Genomic DNA, 19,004 nt, shown 5'->3' with positions numbered 1-19,004 from the left:
CACCCAGGAGTGCAAGGTCAGGGTGGAAGAGAACCACTGCAGAGAGCAACACACTTCCCCAACACACCACTGGCTACAATTATAACTCCTTAAACTTGATACCACACTTTGCAGTGGGACTAAGCATCATTTACACTGCAACTCTGCCACGGTAGTATATACTGCTAATTGTGTTTCAGCAGTACTTGCTACCTGGCCACCTCAGAGGAGTTCAGACCAGGTTTGCATTTCAAGGCTGAGATGCTACAGCACGAGCCAGGAGCTTCCTGAAAAGGTCCAATGAAAATAAAATAAAAAACCAACCCACCACATGCAGGTGGCAGCTCTGACCTGTAAAACTCTCCTTCTCTGTATTTGGTAATCTGCACTTGTTCAAATAGTTACCTTTCAAAATTATGCCAAACAGGATGAAATCCAGGCTAGCAGCTGTTACAGACTATTTCTCAGCCCCTCTGCCCTCTCATCATTTTTATGATCTTATGCAAGCATAGGGTTTGGTGAGACTACAAGGGATGTTCTGCTCTGACCCTGCAACCACATTTGAATCCATTTTAAACCAAATGCATCAGCAACAGGAAAGAAAACCTGTCACTGTTTTTAATCTCTTGAAGGAGCCCTGCTGCAACTCAGTTCCTCATTGCATCAGAAACAGGTAAAAAGTCTGCAATCAGCTGCTCTTGGATAGATGACAACTACAAATCTGTTTATCTCTACCTATTGCAAGTACCAGGGCTTCATTTCCTTAATTCCTTTACATTGAGGCTACTAATCTCCAAATGAAGCTCCAAGAGAAGCTCCATCTACCAAGCAGGACCTCCGTTTCCTCCAGAGGACCTCTGCCCATGGACTTCATGTCATTTATGCCAGCGGAGATAAGGCACTGGGGACAAAAGGCATATCAAAAGAGAGGCTGACACAATCTCATTCAAGAGGCAAAGCAACTGAAAAATTATTTTCAAACAGCAGCAGCAGGTTGAGTTGGGAGGGTGCGAGAGGAACGCCAACATCACCTTGAACTTCCAAAGGTGCTTTCCTATGCCGAAGGTAAAAAGATGAAAGATCCTAATGCTTCTCAACCGCACAGCCAGGCACATAAATCGCTTGGCTATGTTACACAACCCCTCATCTCTTGCTTCTGCTACCTACTCTGGGCTATGAGCCAGCAAGAATATATCAGAAGGGGAAAAAAGAAGATTAAAAAAAAGCCTCCCAACAACATGACTCTGCAGAAGGCACATCGCAGCAGAGCCGCAAGCCACACCACGTCATTTTTGGTGCAGTCTCTTGCTTCCTGGAAACACAGAGCACATTTCTGTTTCACCTACTAAATAATTTACAGCTCAATATTTGTACGAAACACTTCAGTTTTTATTTATTTATTTTTGTCCTGAAGCAGCAATTCCAGAGCAGGCAGAAGCAGGCAAGCCCACAGGAGCTGACGAGGATCCTGCACCGGCCAGACTACTTACAGCATGTCGAATTAACAAGCGGGGTTGCTCTGGCAGGCAGCAAAGACTTATAGGACGCATTTCATTTTTCCCCTCCCCTAAGACATGATATAACAAAGTGCTTACCTGGCTCTAAGGAAACCTGCCACCACCCCTCAGTCTTCATGGCACAACTCTGGATTATCAAACTAGACACAGCAGAATCAGACTTCTTGAGGTTGCATAGGGCGTTGCATGTTACCCATCCTTCTCCCTGTGCCATGTATTGAGGGGGACAGGGCACTGGGAGAGGAATACACACAGCAGTTCTCCTGGCTTACAGAGGACGAGCTGTGTCTTCCTACCTCTGATTCTGCATTCTCTGTCTGCGTGAAGCCAGACCTCAGGAAATCCACACATAACCCAAATAAAACATGTGCCACAGGTCCCCTCCTGGTCTCCCTTCTCATCTCCAGCATCTTTCCATCACTCAGCTGGGTAACTAAAGCCAGTGGGACCTGCACTACCATAACAGCACCAGGTGTCTGGGTTTTGTTAGGTTTAAGTTTATTTTTTTAAACCCTATCTCAAAGCAACACTGGTACCTTTGGCGATCTCTAGATCTTCAGCTGCACACACACTTCCAATAGAGACAACAGCAAGTCTGAGCAGAGGAAGACCAAGCAGTGTTGAACACCTGCTATTTTTTCAGACTGATACTTCTGCTCCCTAAAAAAAAACCCCAACTGCTCACATTTTGTATCTGGGACCACTCAGCTCTCTGAAAGAGACAGCCAGGAGCAGGAGCCAGGACACTCAACAGAGAAAAAGTGTCTGCTGGTTTGGTCTCTCATCCTCAGGACTGCTGCTGTGCACAAAACCAGATCTTTCTGGCTGATACACCCAGCTTTGGTGAAAAAAGCAAAGAACCGACTCTGCTTAGCCACTGGATAACACTTCATTACTGCAATACCAGAGAAAGCATATAGGGTAAGAATGCAGAAAAATAGGAATCAGTGCAAGACAACACTGAGGAGTAGATTTGGGTTTAAGCAGTTTTGGTGCTGCTCTCTATGCTCACCTCAGCATAGGAGCAGCTCTGAAACCTAAAGCCAAAAGGGTCAGGCAAGACAGTGCGGCCACAATCCCAACAAGCATCTCCAGCTCAGCATCAATGCCCTGCACGACATGGGTGAAGATGCTTCCCATACACCCCCACCTATTCCAGCAAGTGGAGGTTTTAAGGTACAAAGAAAGTAGATCAGGCTGGGGAATATTCTCATTGTCAACTCCTCACAACAGGGAAACAGCTCAGTCAAGGGGACCTTCACACTTGGCTGCAAACAAATCCTTGAACCAGCAGCACCCCAGAGTTGACATGAGCATGACCCACTTTACCACCACCCAGCTTGACAACTCCATCTCAATGACCACACCTATACCACGGTTCCATCACCCTCTTAATTGCAGGGTGCAAGAGAGACCTGATGGGCAATTTGGGCAGCAAATAGATTTAGGGGGCTGAAAGTTTCTTGAGCACATGCATGGGGGAATGTAGCTGGGAATACACTGGCCCATTCAGGACCCAAACCCACTTGGTGATCCAGTGAAACAAAACACCAGAAGAAATTTGGCTCATCAACAGGCATTTGAATCCTGAAATGGGGTGACGCCTCAAGACAGTCATAACTTCTTGTTGTGCACAGTGCTGTGCAGGGTACTGTCCTGCCACCAGTCCCACAGAGAGGTGGCAATAAACCTAAACAACAATTAAAAATAAACCCAAAACTGAGAAAGAGACAAAAGCCAGTTAAATGAAGGGCACTCAATCCCAGCAGAGAAGAGCAGAAGTAGAGACCGGTAAGTGAGCATGGACCAACAGTACTAAACTGATACCCTGGAAACCGTTTCCCAGCAAAACCAGCAAAATTTGGTGGAAACGGCAGCTGGCTCCATGGCAATGCCTTGGCACAGGTCAGGGACAGGCTCCACAGCCCACCACCCTTCCCAAAGATCAGCTGCACCCTCTGCCAACCAGCACCGGGAAGTCACTTGCAACATTAAAGGAGAAAAACCCAAAATCTAAAACCCAGAAAGACAAATAAACTGGTCTGGAAGTTTTACAGTAACTTTGCAGACAGGAGGAATCCATCTCCCTCCCACTCCCTGTAAAAAGGATCAAGTTACGCACTCTGAAACAAGTTGACTGTGAGGAATGCCCAAGAGCAAAGCAAGTTTCTGCTTCTTGCAGTGTGACCAGCTCCGGGTTTGTGAAGCTGACAGTCCGGGGCTTACCCTGATCAGCAATCCCTTTACCACATCTCAAGAGGAAAATACAGGCAGCCAAGCATGCCAAGGCAGCAGCACCAACCGGGACCACATCTGGTCCCTGTGAAGGAAAACCCAGCAGCTGTTCCTACAGGCAGTGCCAACCTGACCTTGCAAGCCATCACCAGCAGCCACAGTTTTGCTTCAAGCAAATTAAATCCCTCAGGCTTCTGAAAGCCCCAAGTTGAAGCAAAGCAACATCCCATCGTTTTGCACCAAAGGCATCAAGGGAGATGGTGGAAACTACCATGCAGCAGTCGGCGGGTGCCCAAAGCCCACGCCAAGGAGGGGAAACTGCAACCAGCCTTATGCAATCATGTGAAAAACAAGCAGCTAGGCTGATAGAGGTTTGCTGCACCCATAAGAGACCTACCAACTACTGATTTTAACACTCTCCTATTGGGCTGGAAAAACATTGACTCCTTGTGGGGCCAAAGGGAATTGCCCAAGGTTCTGAAGATGAAGATGTCTGATGAAGCCCGGGCTGGTGGCCAAGGGAGCATCCTGCCAGCTCATGAGCAAATAGGAATTCTGTCTTATAGCTCATTTGCTCATGCCATCACCCCACAAAGGTGACACACAAGCAATATTTGTGTGTGCTTGCTCAGCGCCTGGTTTCCTTTTGCAATATTGCTGCTGTATTTCCCTACACCTTTATATCATTCTTTCCCCTCCATACTCACCACTCCAAACTGACCTCCAGAAACCCAGCTAAAGCTCAGTATCTCAAGCTCCCCAATAGATCTCATTTCCACACAGCAGATTTCACCTCTCCCAGCAGGAAATCAGTGCTCAGGAGCACCAGCTAGCACCATACACTGACTCCATCTGCTTCACCACCGTGCAAAGTGAACCTTTGCCTTCAAAGTGACGAAGCTGTTTCCCGGCTAATGCTCTCCCCAGCTCTGTATTATTCTTGGTTTATTCCGATTCCTGTAGAGCCAACACCAGCTTGCTAAGATCCACCTTGAGTTCAAGAACAAGTGCACTCCTTGGTTACACAACCCAGCCGCAGCTACTGCAGCGTGTGCCTGACACACCGAATTACTGTCTCTCCCCAAAAAGACAGGATGTAGCCCTGATGTGCTGATTAGGAAGGGCCCTACCTCGGTAGGTAGAGCTGGAGGTGAACACCCTAGGAAGAATTTCTGTGTTAACTCAGGGCTGCTGCCTGCGACTAGCAGCAGTGAGTTCTGCTGCCCGTCTAAAGGGTGGCAAGAGATGCCAGCTGGAGGTGGGAGATGGATGGATCTTAGCCCAGTGCCAAGCGGGGCAGAGGGGTGAAGCAAGGATCCGCTCAGAGCTCGAGGTGCGGCATAGCCCTAGATGAAGTCTCCAGAGAGGATGCCGCCCTTTGCCCGCCTGCAGTAAAAATGGGATGGAGAGGATGGAGAAGGGGACACTACATCCAGCTGCGGAGTGCAAGGGCTGGGGCAGGCAGCACCCCTCGGGGAAGGCAGAGGGGAATACCACACACCTCACAGCACGCACGGCGGAAAGGAGGGACATCAGAACACCCAGATAGACACACACCTTCCCAAAAACACTGCCCCCACCGCGGCAGGCAGCACACAGCACCCTGCAGCCGGGCAGGCGGGGCGGGCGAGCAGCCCCGCACTGCAGCACATCCCGCCTTCCACCGCGGACACGCGGATCTTGCACGGGCGGCGCCGCTGCCCCCGCGGAAGGCGCAGGGACGGAGCGACCCACACACACCGAACACTCACCGTGAAGAAGCCGGCAGCGGCGATCCGGCACGCCGCGGCGGCCCCCATGGTGGCGGCCGGAGCCGAAGCCGGGGCCGCCGCGCAGCGCAGCGGGGGGCTGCGAGCGAAGCGCTGCCCGTCCAGCCGCGCTGCCTCACGCAGCGGGGCGGGGGGCCGGCGGCGGCCGGCGGCGAGGGGGGCAGGCGCCCATGGCGGCGGGCCGGGGCCGGGCGGGGCGGGGGCCCTGCCGCCCGCCGCGCTCCCACCTGCCTGCGGCGCCGCCGGCTGCGCACTGCCGCGGCGGGGCGGCGCGCACGTGGGGCGGCGCGGCGGGGCGGGGCTGCCTTTGTGGCGTCACCCGGCCGCGCAAGCCGGCGCGCAAGGGCGCCCCCCGGCTAAGCCCCGCGCAGTCTGGCGCCCGCCTCAACATCTCCTGCAGCCCACCCCTACAGAGTCCACGTCCCTCATATTCCACCCCCGCATATTCCATCACCCCATATTCTATTCCTCCCATATTCCTTACCCCCATATTCCGTCGTCTCATATTCCACCTCCCCCATATTCCATCTCTCTCCATATTGTATCCTCCCCCTTATTCCACCTCTCCTATATTCCATCCCCACTCCACCGCAGCCTCCCTGGGTCTCTGCGCCAGCAGACCCCCACTTACCGCGGCTCCTCCAGGCATTTTTAAAGCAGCGTCCCATCAGCCCCGGGGCTCCCCAGCTACTTCACCTCGGTGACCTGTTGTAGGGTGTGCAGAGCCATGGGGCTGAGAGTGATGCTCACAGGGGCTCTCCCAAAGCAAGCTCCCAGACACACACGCACACCCCAAATCTATCTTTGTGCTGAGCAGCCACACACTGAGCATATGGAAAATCCTCAATGGGAGTGTTCATCTGCTTGAGGGTAGGAAGGCTCTGTAGAGGGACCTGGATAGGCTAGATCAGTCGGCTGAGGCCAACTGCATGGTCTAGCACAGCCAGTAACTGTAGGGTCCTGCACTTGGGTGACAACCCCATGAACACTACAAGCTTGTGTTCTGCACTAGGTTGAGGAACTCCAAACCTTGGTATTTTAACAGTTGGAACGAAGCATTGCTAAAATTTGCAGCTCATCTAGAAAACGAGGGGTTTATATTCCTGTGCACTTCGTGCCTTTCTTCACTTCATTGTGGAAATATCTGCACTGTTCTGCTCATTAAAGCTGGCAGCAGCTGATGTGATTGCTCAGAGATGATTTCAGGTTGCCCTCAGGCAGAGAGAACCACTCAGCAGCTTCTACACTTGGGTCACAAACAATCCCTTGCAATGCTACAGGCTTGGGACAGGGTGGCTGGAAAGCTGCAGGGCAGAAAATGACCTGGGAGTGTTGATACACAGCTGGTTGAATATGAGCTAGCAGTGTGCTCAGGTGGCCAACAAGGCCAACAGCATCCTGGCCTACATCAGAAATAACGTGGCCAGCACGACCAGGAAAGTGCTCGTGCCTCTTGTACTTGGTTGGCAGTGGTGAGGCTGTGCCTCAAATACTGTGTTCAGTTTGGGGTCCCTCACTGTAAGTAGGACATTGAGGTGCTGGAGCATATCCAAAGAAGGGCAATGAGGCTGGTGAAGGGTCTAGAGAACAAGTCTTATGAGGAATGGTTAAGGGAACTGGCATTATTTAGCCTGGACAAAAGGAGGCTAAGGGGAGACCTTATCACTCTCTGCAACTACTAGAAAGGAGGTTGTAGCAAGGTGGGGGTAACAAGCAATAGGACAAGAGGAAATGTCCTCAAGTTGCATCAAGGGCAGTTTAAGTTGGACATTGGGAAAAATTTCTTCACAGAAAGAGTTGCCAAGCACTGGGACAGGCTGCCCCAGGAAGTGGTGGAGTCAACATCCCTGGAGGATTTTACAAGATTTGTAGATGTGGTGTTTACTGGCATGGTTTAGTGATGGCCTTGGATGTGCTATGTTAACATTTGAATTGGGTGATTTTAAAGGTCTTTTCCAACCAAAATTATTCTATGATCCTATGAAAATGGAGGGCTTTACATTACTGGTTGTCTGTTGAGGAAAACACTCAAACACCTGCTTCCCAGAGCCTGCAGAACTCCTGCTGACCAACAGACATCCTGGAGGCAGATGAAACAAGGGAGGATTTCAGAGCCACACAAAAGCAAACAGCACAGAAACCCTGTGAATGACAGAAAGTCCCCCAAAACAAGGAAAAAACATAGTGTTCTTGAGATACAGGAGTATGGGTTTCATCTAAATATTTCTGAGGCCCACAGAAAGCCTCCTGATTTCAGGGATATTTGAATCCAGATAGTAAGCTCTTCTCCCAGCCAAGGTAGAATTCTTTTTCCCATGCTTTCTCCATATCTAATTGTGAAAGGCAACAACAACCCTCAGGAGCCTGGGAATGAGTCTGGAGCAGAGCTTTCCTCCCTGAGATGAGGTGATGGTAGCAATGGCAGGACTGCTGTTCCCAGGAGGGGCCAAGACAGACTGTGTTACATGCACAGGGAGAGGACTTTCCTCCACAGCTGGCCATGCTGCTGTGCTAGCACTGCTGAGCCCTGCTTTGAGCTTTGCTTTCCCCTGGGGCCATCAAACCTGGGAACAACATGCTCTTCCCAGGAGGTCAAGGAAGAGAAGCTTTATCCCAAGAACAGGTCATGTTGAAAACCAAGACCCAGTAAAGATTTCCAGAATGAAACCTGGGATTCCCATCACTGATTTTAATTCAAAATAAATTGGGCAAATAATAGGTGATAACACAACTGAGTCAAGACCAGATGTGTATAGTGAAGGGGACTTTAAGTTCAAAAAAGTGTAGATGTTTGATGAAATGCAGGACAAGTCTAGTCCCACTGCTGTGGAGATCACTTACCTGGTTATATTTAAGCTAGAAGAGGGTTTGAAGTGCCCCAGCAGCTTCAACCCACTGCTAGTTCCATTGATAGTGTGAAATGCAGCGTTGGGATTGTATTAGGGAAAAGCAGAAAAATAATCATCCAGGGGATGGAGTGACTCAGAGGCTTGGCAATAAGATGGATTGTGTTACTGCCATGGATTGGATTCCAATTAGTTACATCCGCTTTTAATTATTTTTATTTATACAGAACGTAAAGGCAGCCTGCAGATTATCCAGAAATGCGTGGGCTGATCTGTAAATCCCCCATCCCACCCCCCTTGCAGCCCTTGGAATGGCAAACACCAGTCATGCTGCCTAGACTGGTTCATACTGGCTGCAACATAAATTGCTTATTAACGTCCAGCTTGCTGCATCTCCACTTTTCTCAGTCTTTGCAAGGCAAATAGGGAAGTAGGTGGCTGAGGTCAGACTTTTGTGTTAAGTGGTTTTGGTGGCAGCTGCTTGAGAAGTTCCTCCTTGCCTCCCTGCATTTGGTTCCTTTTTTGCCCTTGTGCCAGCCCATGAGTCTTGCAAATACAGGCCCATGGGATCAACCAGGTCAGTGAACTGGTAGTAGTTTTAAACAGAGTTGGTGAACTTCACTGCTCATGTTGACCAGTGACCACTGGGTCTTCACTAAGACAGTAGCAGGTGTCCAAGCAGGTGATGGAAGGACATCCCTGACCATTTACTACCAGAAACCATCTTTTCAACTGCAAGCTTTCCTTTCTTGTGAAGGAAAACCAGTGGTCCTATTTAGTCATCTGAGGCTGTGTAAAGCACCCTCATGAAGCGGGAGGAGTTGTTTCACCAAAACAATAGATTTTTTTGGAAAATGTTGAAGAATACACTACAGAACCATCATTTGCTTCATCCCATGGAAACCAGAAGCATTCTGTGAAGTGATTTCTCACCACAGAGAAGCCCAGCTGATGAGGCAGATGTAATTTATTTCTGGAGTTTCTCTTTCTCTATAAACAGACTATCTCCTGTAGAAACAAAACCTGTCTACCTTCCATTGCCATTATGGGAAAGTAGCAACTGCATGGGAAAATTTACAGCTCCAACTCATATAGAAACCAAAATCATCACTTGTATTAACATAAATTGGGAATTTAAACCAACAAAGCCCATAGACTTCTCTGGGTGACGGAAAGGAAGGTTTGGGTGAGAGTTCTCACTCTTCTGGCCCTCCTTATGATCTCCAGGAAGTTGGAAAGGGAAAAGCCTACCAAGAGCAGATGTTCTCAGCAGGAACATATAGACATAAATACATGTGCATGTATATAAACACAGTGGTTTCTAGCACCGGACATGGCAAATGCAGGATTGCCTGCAGGAAGGTCTTTTGGGTGGTTGAGGAAAGATGGGAAAATGTTAGTCTTCTGATGTGAGACAGCAATCCAAAAAGAGCATGAGAATGTCCTCCAGATCAGCAGACAGAGCAGCTCCCTTGTGGCCATTTCTCCAGACCAGGACAGAGTGCACTTCTGCCATCTCCTTACTAAATGAGCTTTTCTCACCTTACACTGTGGGAAAACAAAGTCAAGTTCTCTATTACTGAGCTAAGGGGAGTCTGAGTGTCCCTGTAAAAAAAAGCAGCAAGTTACTTTTATGTATCTTTTTTATTCCACCTATTGAGAAACATCTTAAAGAAGATTTCCTTATTGAAGGTGTATTATTGCTGATGGATTTCCTGATAGGTACCCCATGGGATGTTAGGACAAGGAGCTGAGGAGCCAGGGATGGGAAATGAAATCATACAATCATCATAGAATGCTTTGGCTTGGAAGGGACCTGTAAAGATCATCGACTCCAAATGCCCTGTAGTGAGCAGGGACATCTTCAATGAGATCAGGTTGCTCAGAGCCCATAAGATCTGGAGTGTTTCCAGTGATGGGGCTTCTGCTGCCTCTCTGGGCAACCTGTGCCAGTGTTTCACCACCCTCACTGTGAATAAATTCACTCCTGAACTGTTTTCCTTCTGGAAGAGGCTGATGCACAGCTGAAAAGCATGTTTTCCTAGAGAACATTAGGAAGGGTGAAGCTCAACAGCTGATAGCAAGGCTAAGCACATAAACACCTAAGCACAACTTTAACCCTGCACCCAGGCTCACAGCAGTGAGACAACCCGCAGGTAAGATGGGGAGATGAGGCTGCACACAAAGCACAGCTGGTGCTACATCTTCCCCTCTGGTGAGAAAGAGGAGAGGAGCACCTGGGGCTACCACATCAAATCCTTTCCAGGTCAGTGACTCACTGTAAATAAGTTTCCCTTCTGCCCCCAGAGCAGCACAGTGATGCCAATGCTGTAAAGAAGAAGAGTTTATCTTTGTCTGAAAGCCACAGCTGCCTGCTCAATGAGTTCAGTGCAGGAAGAGCAAGCCCAACAGTCATGTCTGCACCTTTCAGAGAAGAATAATGAACACATGTAAAGATAATGATTCCTTTGGGGGGAGGGGGTATCCATATGATTATATGGAGAATTGTTTTACAGGAGGTCCTTTGGCCCAGCTAGGGAGCAAGGCCCAGATTTTGAATCCTGGAGGCTCATCTCAACCTCACCAATATGACTATGACTCTGGGCATACCATGTAACGCCCTCATTCATCTACCTACTCGTTTGTGTGCAAGTGCTTTGGGGCTGAGGCTTAAGTGGTGCTCAACAAAGCCAAGCCTTGCTCTCAGCCAGGGCATCTTGATAGTCATGAAGTTGGAAATGAAAAACCATGAAGATCATTTTTATGCCTGTCTATGAAAGTCTTGTAATGTCCCTAAGCTTACACTGGAGAAATCAAAGTAACAAACTGTTGTAGCCATGTAAGCAACAAAGCCAAGCAGAAGACCAAGTGTTTTCTTGCTCGTTTGAGCCCAGCACAGCCTATGTGGGACAGGGAGGTGGCAAGGGTGACAGGGTGGTTTTCAGAGCTTTTAGAGAGTACTGTGAAACTCAGTATGAGTTTCCCAAAGGCAGATGCTTTGTTGTGTGCTCTTGTAGGTTCAACATCATAAAAAACACTGAACAACCCCACCTGCAAACCTGTGACTCATGCCAGCTGTAGGCACAAGACCCTTTTTTGTCAGATTACTTGGCACGTGGTGCTGACAGCTTTACACTTTGTGTCACCTGAAGAAAGACCAACTGTCATGGGCATCCACTGCCTAATCCAGCCTAAATCCTCCTGATACAGAGATGAACCAGCAAATAACTCTTATGACCTCTAACCCAGGTGGCTTCATTTCTCTCAGCTCAGGACAGTGCTTTTTTCACTTAAGCAAGAGCTCAAAGCCAGATTTGTAGCCCTGGGGTTTTGTTTGTTTGTTTGTTTTGTGCAGCTGGAGAATATAATTTCCATGAGGTGTACCTCATTGCTGAGTAATCATGGATAACCTTGCTCACAGTTTGAGGTCTTCTTCCATCTCCCTAAAGTAAGGGGGACCCCATGACTTCATTGGCTCGGGGCTGCGGACACACAAGGCTGTGCACATGTCTGTGTCAAGGGGGTTACAGCCACCAGACAATGTTATTCATGGTGGGAGGATGTTCAGAGAAAGAAGTAATTCACAGGGGCTCTACTGGTCCTGCCTCTGTACATCATATTTGATGTGTTTGCACAGGATAGGGAGTTATACAGGGCAGTCATTAAGGGTGATAGCAAAGAGGTGCGAAAAGCATAAAATGGCCCCTGATGAGGCAATACGTAAGGTACACGTGAAACTCGGTGTCCTTGAAAAGGGGCAGTAATTCTCGCTCCCTGTGGATCACTGCCACCCACGAAGGAGATCCCAGAGCCTTTCAGAGGCTTCCATGGATGTCAGGTTGCAGCACAGTGGCAGGCAAGAAAGGCAAACAGCCTCCCCTGCATCCATGAGGATGGTGATGGGTATGGGGTAGCTCCTGGTTGTGGAGGGCTCAGCAGACACTGTAGCATGGGCATGAGACTAAAGTCATGGATGATAAGAGAAAGCCAACAGGGAAATCAGTAACGTATCACTCACAGAATACGTAGGTGACAGAGCCTGGGAACATTCCAGGTCTCTGAATCACCAAGATTTGTGCAACCCCAGTGCTGGCAGTGCTGGGAGTTCCCCACTTCATTGTCTGACTGCTGTGAGGCAACCTTTTTCCCAGAGCAGTTAGCAGTGAAAAGCATGCATCGAGCTGCCTGCTGTGACTGTAGGCATCTGTCTGGGGTCCAAGTGGTGGCTGGACGTCCTTAGCACTGTGGAGAATGGGGCAAAGTGGCTTGGAGGTAGCATCTCTCATGTGCTTCTGCACTCCAGCACAATTATCCAAATGCCTCACCCGTGTTTGGCTGATTTAAATCACTTCAGGCTATTTAATCATCACATAAGCAGAAGTATCTTAAAGACTAACTTATAGACTTCATGTTGGTTTGAGTAACTTGGTGGGTTCTATGAGAAACTGACCTCGACTGACTGGACAGATGGGCAGAGTGCAATGGCATGGCATTTAACAAGTCCAAGTGCCGGGTGCTGCACTTTGGTCACAGCAACCCCATGCAGAGCTACAGGCTGGGGTCAGAGTGGCTGGAGAGCTCCCAAACAGAGAGGGACCTGGGGGTGCTGATTGACAGCCGCCTAAACATGAGCCAGCAGTGTGCCCAGGTGGCCAAGAGGGCCAATGGCATCCTGGCCTGTATTAGGAATAGTGTGGCCAGCAGGAGCAGGGAAGTCATTGTGCCCCTGTACTCTGCATTGGTTAGGCCACACCTTGAGTCCTGTGTCCAGTTCTGGGCCCCTCAGTTTAGGAAGGACATCGAGACACTTGAACGTGTCCAGAGAAGGGCAACAAGGCTGGGGAGAGGCCTTGAGCACAAGCCCTATGAGGAGAGGCTGAGGGAGCTGGGATTGTTTAGCCTGGAGAAGAGAAGGCTCAGGGGTGACCTCATTGCCCTCTACAACTACCTGAAAGGTGGTTGTAGCCAGGAAGGGGTTGGTCTCTTCTCCCAGGCAACCAGCACCAGAACAAGGGGACACAGTCTCAAGCTGCGCCAGGGGAGGTTTAGACTCAAGGTGAGGAGAAAGTTCTTCACTGAGCGAGTCATTCGTCATTGGAATGGGCTGCCCAGGGAGGTGGTGGAGTCACCATCCCTGGAGGTGTTCAAGAGGAGATTGGACGTGGCACTTGGTGCCATGGTCTAGTTGTGAGGTCTGTGGAGACAGGTTGGACTTGATGATCCTCGAGGTCTCTTCCAGCCTTAGTTATACTGTGATACTGTATACTGAGTTTGTAATGGAGATGAAGACCAAGGGGACAAGACCTTCCACACAAGGGAGCTGAAACCTTACTTTAAGCAGCAGTTTAGGAGGCAAGAAAAGCCTGCAGGAAAATCCCTACAGTCTGCCACTCTCCTGCCTTCCCTGTGTGCAAATCCTCCTCCAGGAAATTTCAAATTAGCCCTGGTGCTAAATTGCTCTGGGAGATAGTATCTCTAGTGCATATTATTGCTGGAGAGATTAACACTCCTTCTTGGGGCTTGATGTGAAAAGCAGCACAGAGGTCACAGGCCAGCTGACATGAAGGACATGTCCCTCCTCTCTCATCAGCCTCTAGGTCCTTCCTAAGGACTGGACAGTTTTCCTCTGTTCCCTTGGCAGCTTTTCAGACCCTCTGAAAAAGGTCTGTGATGGTTTCTCATGCTGTTTGACACTGCAGTTATATTCAGACTGGATAAGAAGGAGAAGGGAGGGTAAGTCCCACTCTCCAAACTCAAATCATGTTCAGCTATGGCTTAAACACACAAGCTTGAACTGACCTAAGAGCTTGCCCCTGCCAAACACAGAGGTTTTACCCCTGTCCTTTTTCCTTTCGCTCCAGGCCACTAGTGCATGTTCTTCCCTCTCTTTTTGCCCTTATGCTGGCAGAAACAGTGCTGACTCAACAGCAACATGTTCCCTTTTCTTGTAAAGCTATTCATGCCAGTTTCATAGTTTGGGTGTGTAGAGGCTCTGCAATACCAAAGCTTATGCAAAGGAGAGTGACGGGGGTGGTGGAGGATGGTCCCAGGCAGCCTGTGGGCGAAAGATGCTCATTATGTATGCTAACACTACATCAGAGCTGCTTTCCAGGTCATACACAGTCAGAAGAGAAGGAGACATGATCATTTGGGGCTACAATGATAACTGAGGTGAAAAGCCTGAAACTGAGGGAACTGGGCAAAGATGTTGACAGGTTGCTGGGACAATCCTAACAGTAATTGGGGAATGATCACTAAGGCACAGTGAGGACTAGGAAGTGCTATAGGAGCTCTGGAGCTACACCAGACCTTGTTTGTATCTCCCCTTACCCTCAACTCTGCCCCATCACTGCAAGGGATGGGGGATACCCAGTGCCCTGCCTATGACATAAGACTGATTAGCACAGGGCTGGATGTGTAGCCACCATGTTCCCACTAAGTCAAGTTCTTTCCATTTCACTTCTGGGAACCTCTTCTTCCAGCTCTGAACTGTCTAAGGAGCAAATAATTCTTGAAAATGAGTCAGGACACAGCCCTAAAAGCTCCAGATACTGCCCGATCTGGGTATATTGCTGTAATAAATGCAACATTTCTGGAAGCAGCAAGAGAGAATTAAGGAACCCTTAATTTCTAAGGATCCCTACAAACAAATCACTAATCTCCAGCCATAAACCTGGAAAAACTTAGTCAAATCATCCTGGGTACTCAAAAAACTATCCTGCCCTGCAAGCCTTTCCCCACCATTCTGCCTCTGCTCTCCTTCTTCCACTGCTATGCCCCTGCTTCCCTTCCCAGCTATCCTTCCCCACTTGTGAACAAAGAAACTTAACAAAACAGTGCTTCACTGAAAGGACGAAAGGCAAGGGAAACAGGAAAACAGATACTACAACAATAAACAATCATCCATCCAAAGTACACAGAGAAACATTTAACTCCCCCTTTCTCTTTGCTTTTCCAGGGCCCCATAGGAAAGCTGGCTACTGCCTCCATCCTACAGCCTCCTACTGTGTCACTCCACTGCTCTCAACCCTCAGGCAGCAGATTTCCATCCGTCTGTCCATCCATCCATCCATCCATCCATCCATCCATCCATCCATCTATCCATATACCTCCATTAACCACTATGCATCATTGGCTATTGAGTAATCCCCTTAGCAGGAAGAAAGTCAGAACACAAGGGCAGCCCATTTTTAATGCACAATATGATTGTGGGTGTGTTGAGCTACGGTCTCAAAAGACATGGAGCAAGAGGAATCTCACAGGACCTCCTGTTTCCACCACCAGGTTTGCCTTGTGCTCAAGCAGGAGTGGGAGAGAATCATAGAACAACAAAATCATAGAATCAAGTGGAGAGACTCGGAGCAGAAGCATGGGGAGGTGCACTTCTGGCCACATTGCCTGAGGAGTGACGTGGTGCCAGGCAAGGGACAAGCTGTTCCCCTGCTCATTATTGTTACCAGATGAGTGGGGGACTTTTATGATCACTGGTTTTGGATAAGCAAATGCTGATTGCAACAGAGGAAGGAGGGATGCACTCCTTGTCCCTCCTGCACCCCATGCTAGGCACAGAGGGGTAGTGGGCACAGCCCCCTTACCCTCTCCCTGCAGGCTTTGTTCTTAGGGGTAACATGCAGCATCCCAGCCGTGACTGTGAATCCCACCCCCCCACGACGCCCTGCTCTGTCTGGGGTTATTGTGTGATGCCCAGAACAATATGTTGTGGTTAGGGATGCCTGGGAGAGCACAGTGAGGATCCTTCACTACCCCCCTCTCTCTGCTAGTGCTGGGGGGTAGGCAGCTTTTGGCCATCTGGTAGCTGTGGGTGGAGGTCCCACAGCAAGGGAGAAGTAGTAGTCAACAGTCCTGTTCCTAGACAGGAGGGCCAGCATTTGGCATGGACTCAGCCACATATGTACTGTGTGTTTCAGGCACAGGATGCCTGTGGGCACTGTAGGATCATAGGATATCTCATGTGGGAAGCAACTGCAGGAGGTTTCCAGCCCAACCTCCTGATCATGTGGGGCCAGCTCTGAGGTCAGACCAGGTTGCTCAGGGTTTTAGCCACTTGGGCCTTGGAAGCTTCCAAGGTTAAAGGCAGCACAGCTTCTCTAGATATCTGTATCAGGGATGAACTGTCCTCATAGTGGGAATGTTTTTCCTCATATCCAATCTGAGCCTCCCTCATTTCAGCTTATGCCCAGTGTCTGCTGTCTTCCCCTCATACACCACTCTTTAGATCCTACCTTCATCATCTTCAGATTCTCCTTGCAGGTACTGGAGTTTGCAGGTATTAGAGGTTGTTGGCAGATCTCTACTAAAGCTCTCTCTTCTCTGGCACTACACCCTCAGCCTCCCCTCCAAGGCTGTGTGCTCCAGAGCCCTGACCATCTTGGTGGCCCTTCATTGGACTCTTTCCCATGTGTCCCTTGTCTTTCTTGTATTGGGGCTGAAAACAGGACACAGTATCCAGATGTGGTATCAGCAGGGCTGAGCAGAGAGGAAGGATCTCCCTTGACCTGCTGGCAATGCTCTGCCTAATGCAGCCCCAGGGGCTGTTTGCTTCTTTGCTGGTCAACCTGTAGTCCACCAAGGCCCCCAGGACTTTTTCTGCAGAGCACAAATCAGCCCTAGCCTGTGTTGTAGCATGGAGGTTATTCCTTACCAGGTGCTGGAGTTGGCATTTGTCCTTGAGGAATTTCATAAATATCACTGAAGTATGAAACCAAAGACCGTGACCAGCCAGCAGGTGCCTTGTAAGATTGCCCTAATCACACAGAGTATTGCTTTAAAGTGGTTTGGAAAACCCCTCCTAGCACCTAAGTGCATCTTAGGAGAGCCTTCTTATTTGGGATGTTGTGATGGCTGGAGGCTAGGGCCATGAAATAACCAAGGGCAGCAGAAATGCATCTGAAAAAGACCCTTCTGTACCACCCAGTGCCAATGGGAGGACTAGGAATCACTGGGAGACCTCAGACAGTGACTTCATTTCAAAACCCTCACAAGTTAGGAGGTTCTTTGTCCTCCAGTGGCCACAGTGCTGCCAGGAGGGAAGGGCAACTGTTCTTTCAGGGTTTGAGAGTCCTTTTGGCTGCCTGGTTTAGACATCCCTCAACACATACCTTGTTTGCTCAGCCATTTTGAGGAAGCAGGAGGCACATGTGTGCGGCAAGGAGATGGGCTTTGTGTGATCAGTCTTTCTCTGGCCTTGGTTGCTTGTTGCTTCCCCTTGTTAAACAGGTCCCCCCAGGCTGAGCCAACCCTTACAGCCAGTTTATTGTGGAGTTTGTTTGGGGCCCAGGATCTGTTAATCATCTTATTTTGCTGTATGCACATTCTTTGGACAGCAAGTGTGTGGGAAGATGGTCATCCCATTTGGTAGAGGCAAGGAAGAGTAAGGTTCTCCACTAATTACCCAGGAGCAACAGTGTCTTTAAAGACTTTGAGACATTTAGGAAGACACCATTTGTTTTCTGTGGATGAAGACAAAGACCTCCTTGGCTCCTTTGACAAGTAGCTCCCATTGTTCCCCAGCTTACCACAGCAGCAGTGCAGGGTCTCACCCTCACCATAGAAAGATCTCTTCCCCAGATCAGGGTATTTATTCCCAGGACTTCCCCACCCCAGGGCTGCTCATTCATCTCTCACAGACAGAACGGAGCCTGTCACAAGAGCAGATGCAGTGCAGGCAGAACTCCCCATGAGATCCTTCACCACCAGAGATGATAAACAGATGGGGAAATCTGCTGGGAAATGCATTGACGTAAGAAGTAGGTGAGAGGCTGGAGCATTGTCCCTGGGGAGGTGGAAATGCACTGAGAATGTTTGACACAGAGACCAATGCACAATGGCTCTTTGATTCCCCCAGACTGAGAGCTGCTAATGGACCATTTCCTCACCTAGACCTCCCTGTGGGTTGGACATGTTTTGTCCTCCTGTTATCTCTCACCCTGACTTAATCTCTCCAGGATTTCCTCTGACCCCTTTCAGTAAGCTGCTGGGCTCTGGTCATCCCTCCCAGCACCCCTCTGTCACCACAGATGCTGTGCCCCAGAGGTATTGCTCCTCAGAGGATAACTTAACTGCTGCAACATGTGTACAGAGCATGCCCCCATGGAGAAGATGGAGCCTTCCCATCCAGCGGGAGAGGTGGACTCAGACACCTTTCCAGGACCTCCATCTGACCTGACAGCCCTCCTTGCAGGGGTTTTCACAACAGGACTACACTCTACCACATCAGTCCTTCTTAGAAGGATGGAGTCATTTGTGCAATTGATAGCCACACATTTCTTTTTGGGGGGTTTTGCATGATGTACCTCTCCCTTTCCCTCTAAAAGTTAAACAGGGAGTAGGGTTCACATGGCAGCCCACTCTCTCTGAGCAGGTGGCCAGCTGCCAGGAAAGCAGTGCCTTAGGCCAGCACACTGGGCACACGTGGGATAGGAACACACCCGAGAAATTAATCCCTGCAACATCTGGGTGCTGAGCTGGTCTTTATTATTAAATTTTAATTACTGGGGCTGAATTTTAATAGAGAAAGTATATAACTTCCCCTTTACATCCCAGCCTCAAGGCCAGGTTGCTAGCATCAAAGAGTCCTTAATGGTGAGGGTAGGCTCTTTTTTTTTGCCTAATGCGAGAAAAATTCTTATTGGATTTGG

The 19,004-nt window shown here is 49.2% G+C and overlaps 1 protein-coding gene across 1 annotated transcript in view; it reads right to left on the bottom strand.

The window, feature by feature from the left end:
- Positions 1-5,681, bottom strand: part of TNFRSF21 (TNF receptor superfamily member 21) — a 34,672-nt gene extending 28,991 nt beyond the window's left edge. Inside the window, exon 1 of the mRNA XM_054179918.1 lies at positions 5,483-5,681. Within this exon, the coding sequence (XP_054035893.1) occupies positions 5,483-5,530 (48 nt within the window). The 5' untranslated portion in view covers positions 5,531-5,681. The remainder of the gene's footprint in view (positions 1-5,482) is intronic.
- Positions 5,682-19,004: the final 13,323 nt, after the last annotated feature.

The sequence above is a fragment of the Dryobates pubescens genome, chromosome 3, assembly GCF_014839835.1.
Source record: "Dryobates pubescens isolate bDryPub1 chromosome 3, bDryPub1.pri, whole genome shotgun sequence".
Classification (NCBI taxonomy): domain Eukaryota; kingdom Metazoa; phylum Chordata; class Aves; order Piciformes; family Picidae; genus Dryobates; species Dryobates pubescens.
The sequence above is the reverse complement of the archived record's forward strand: the minus strand, read 5'-3'. Positions and strand labels throughout refer to the sequence as shown.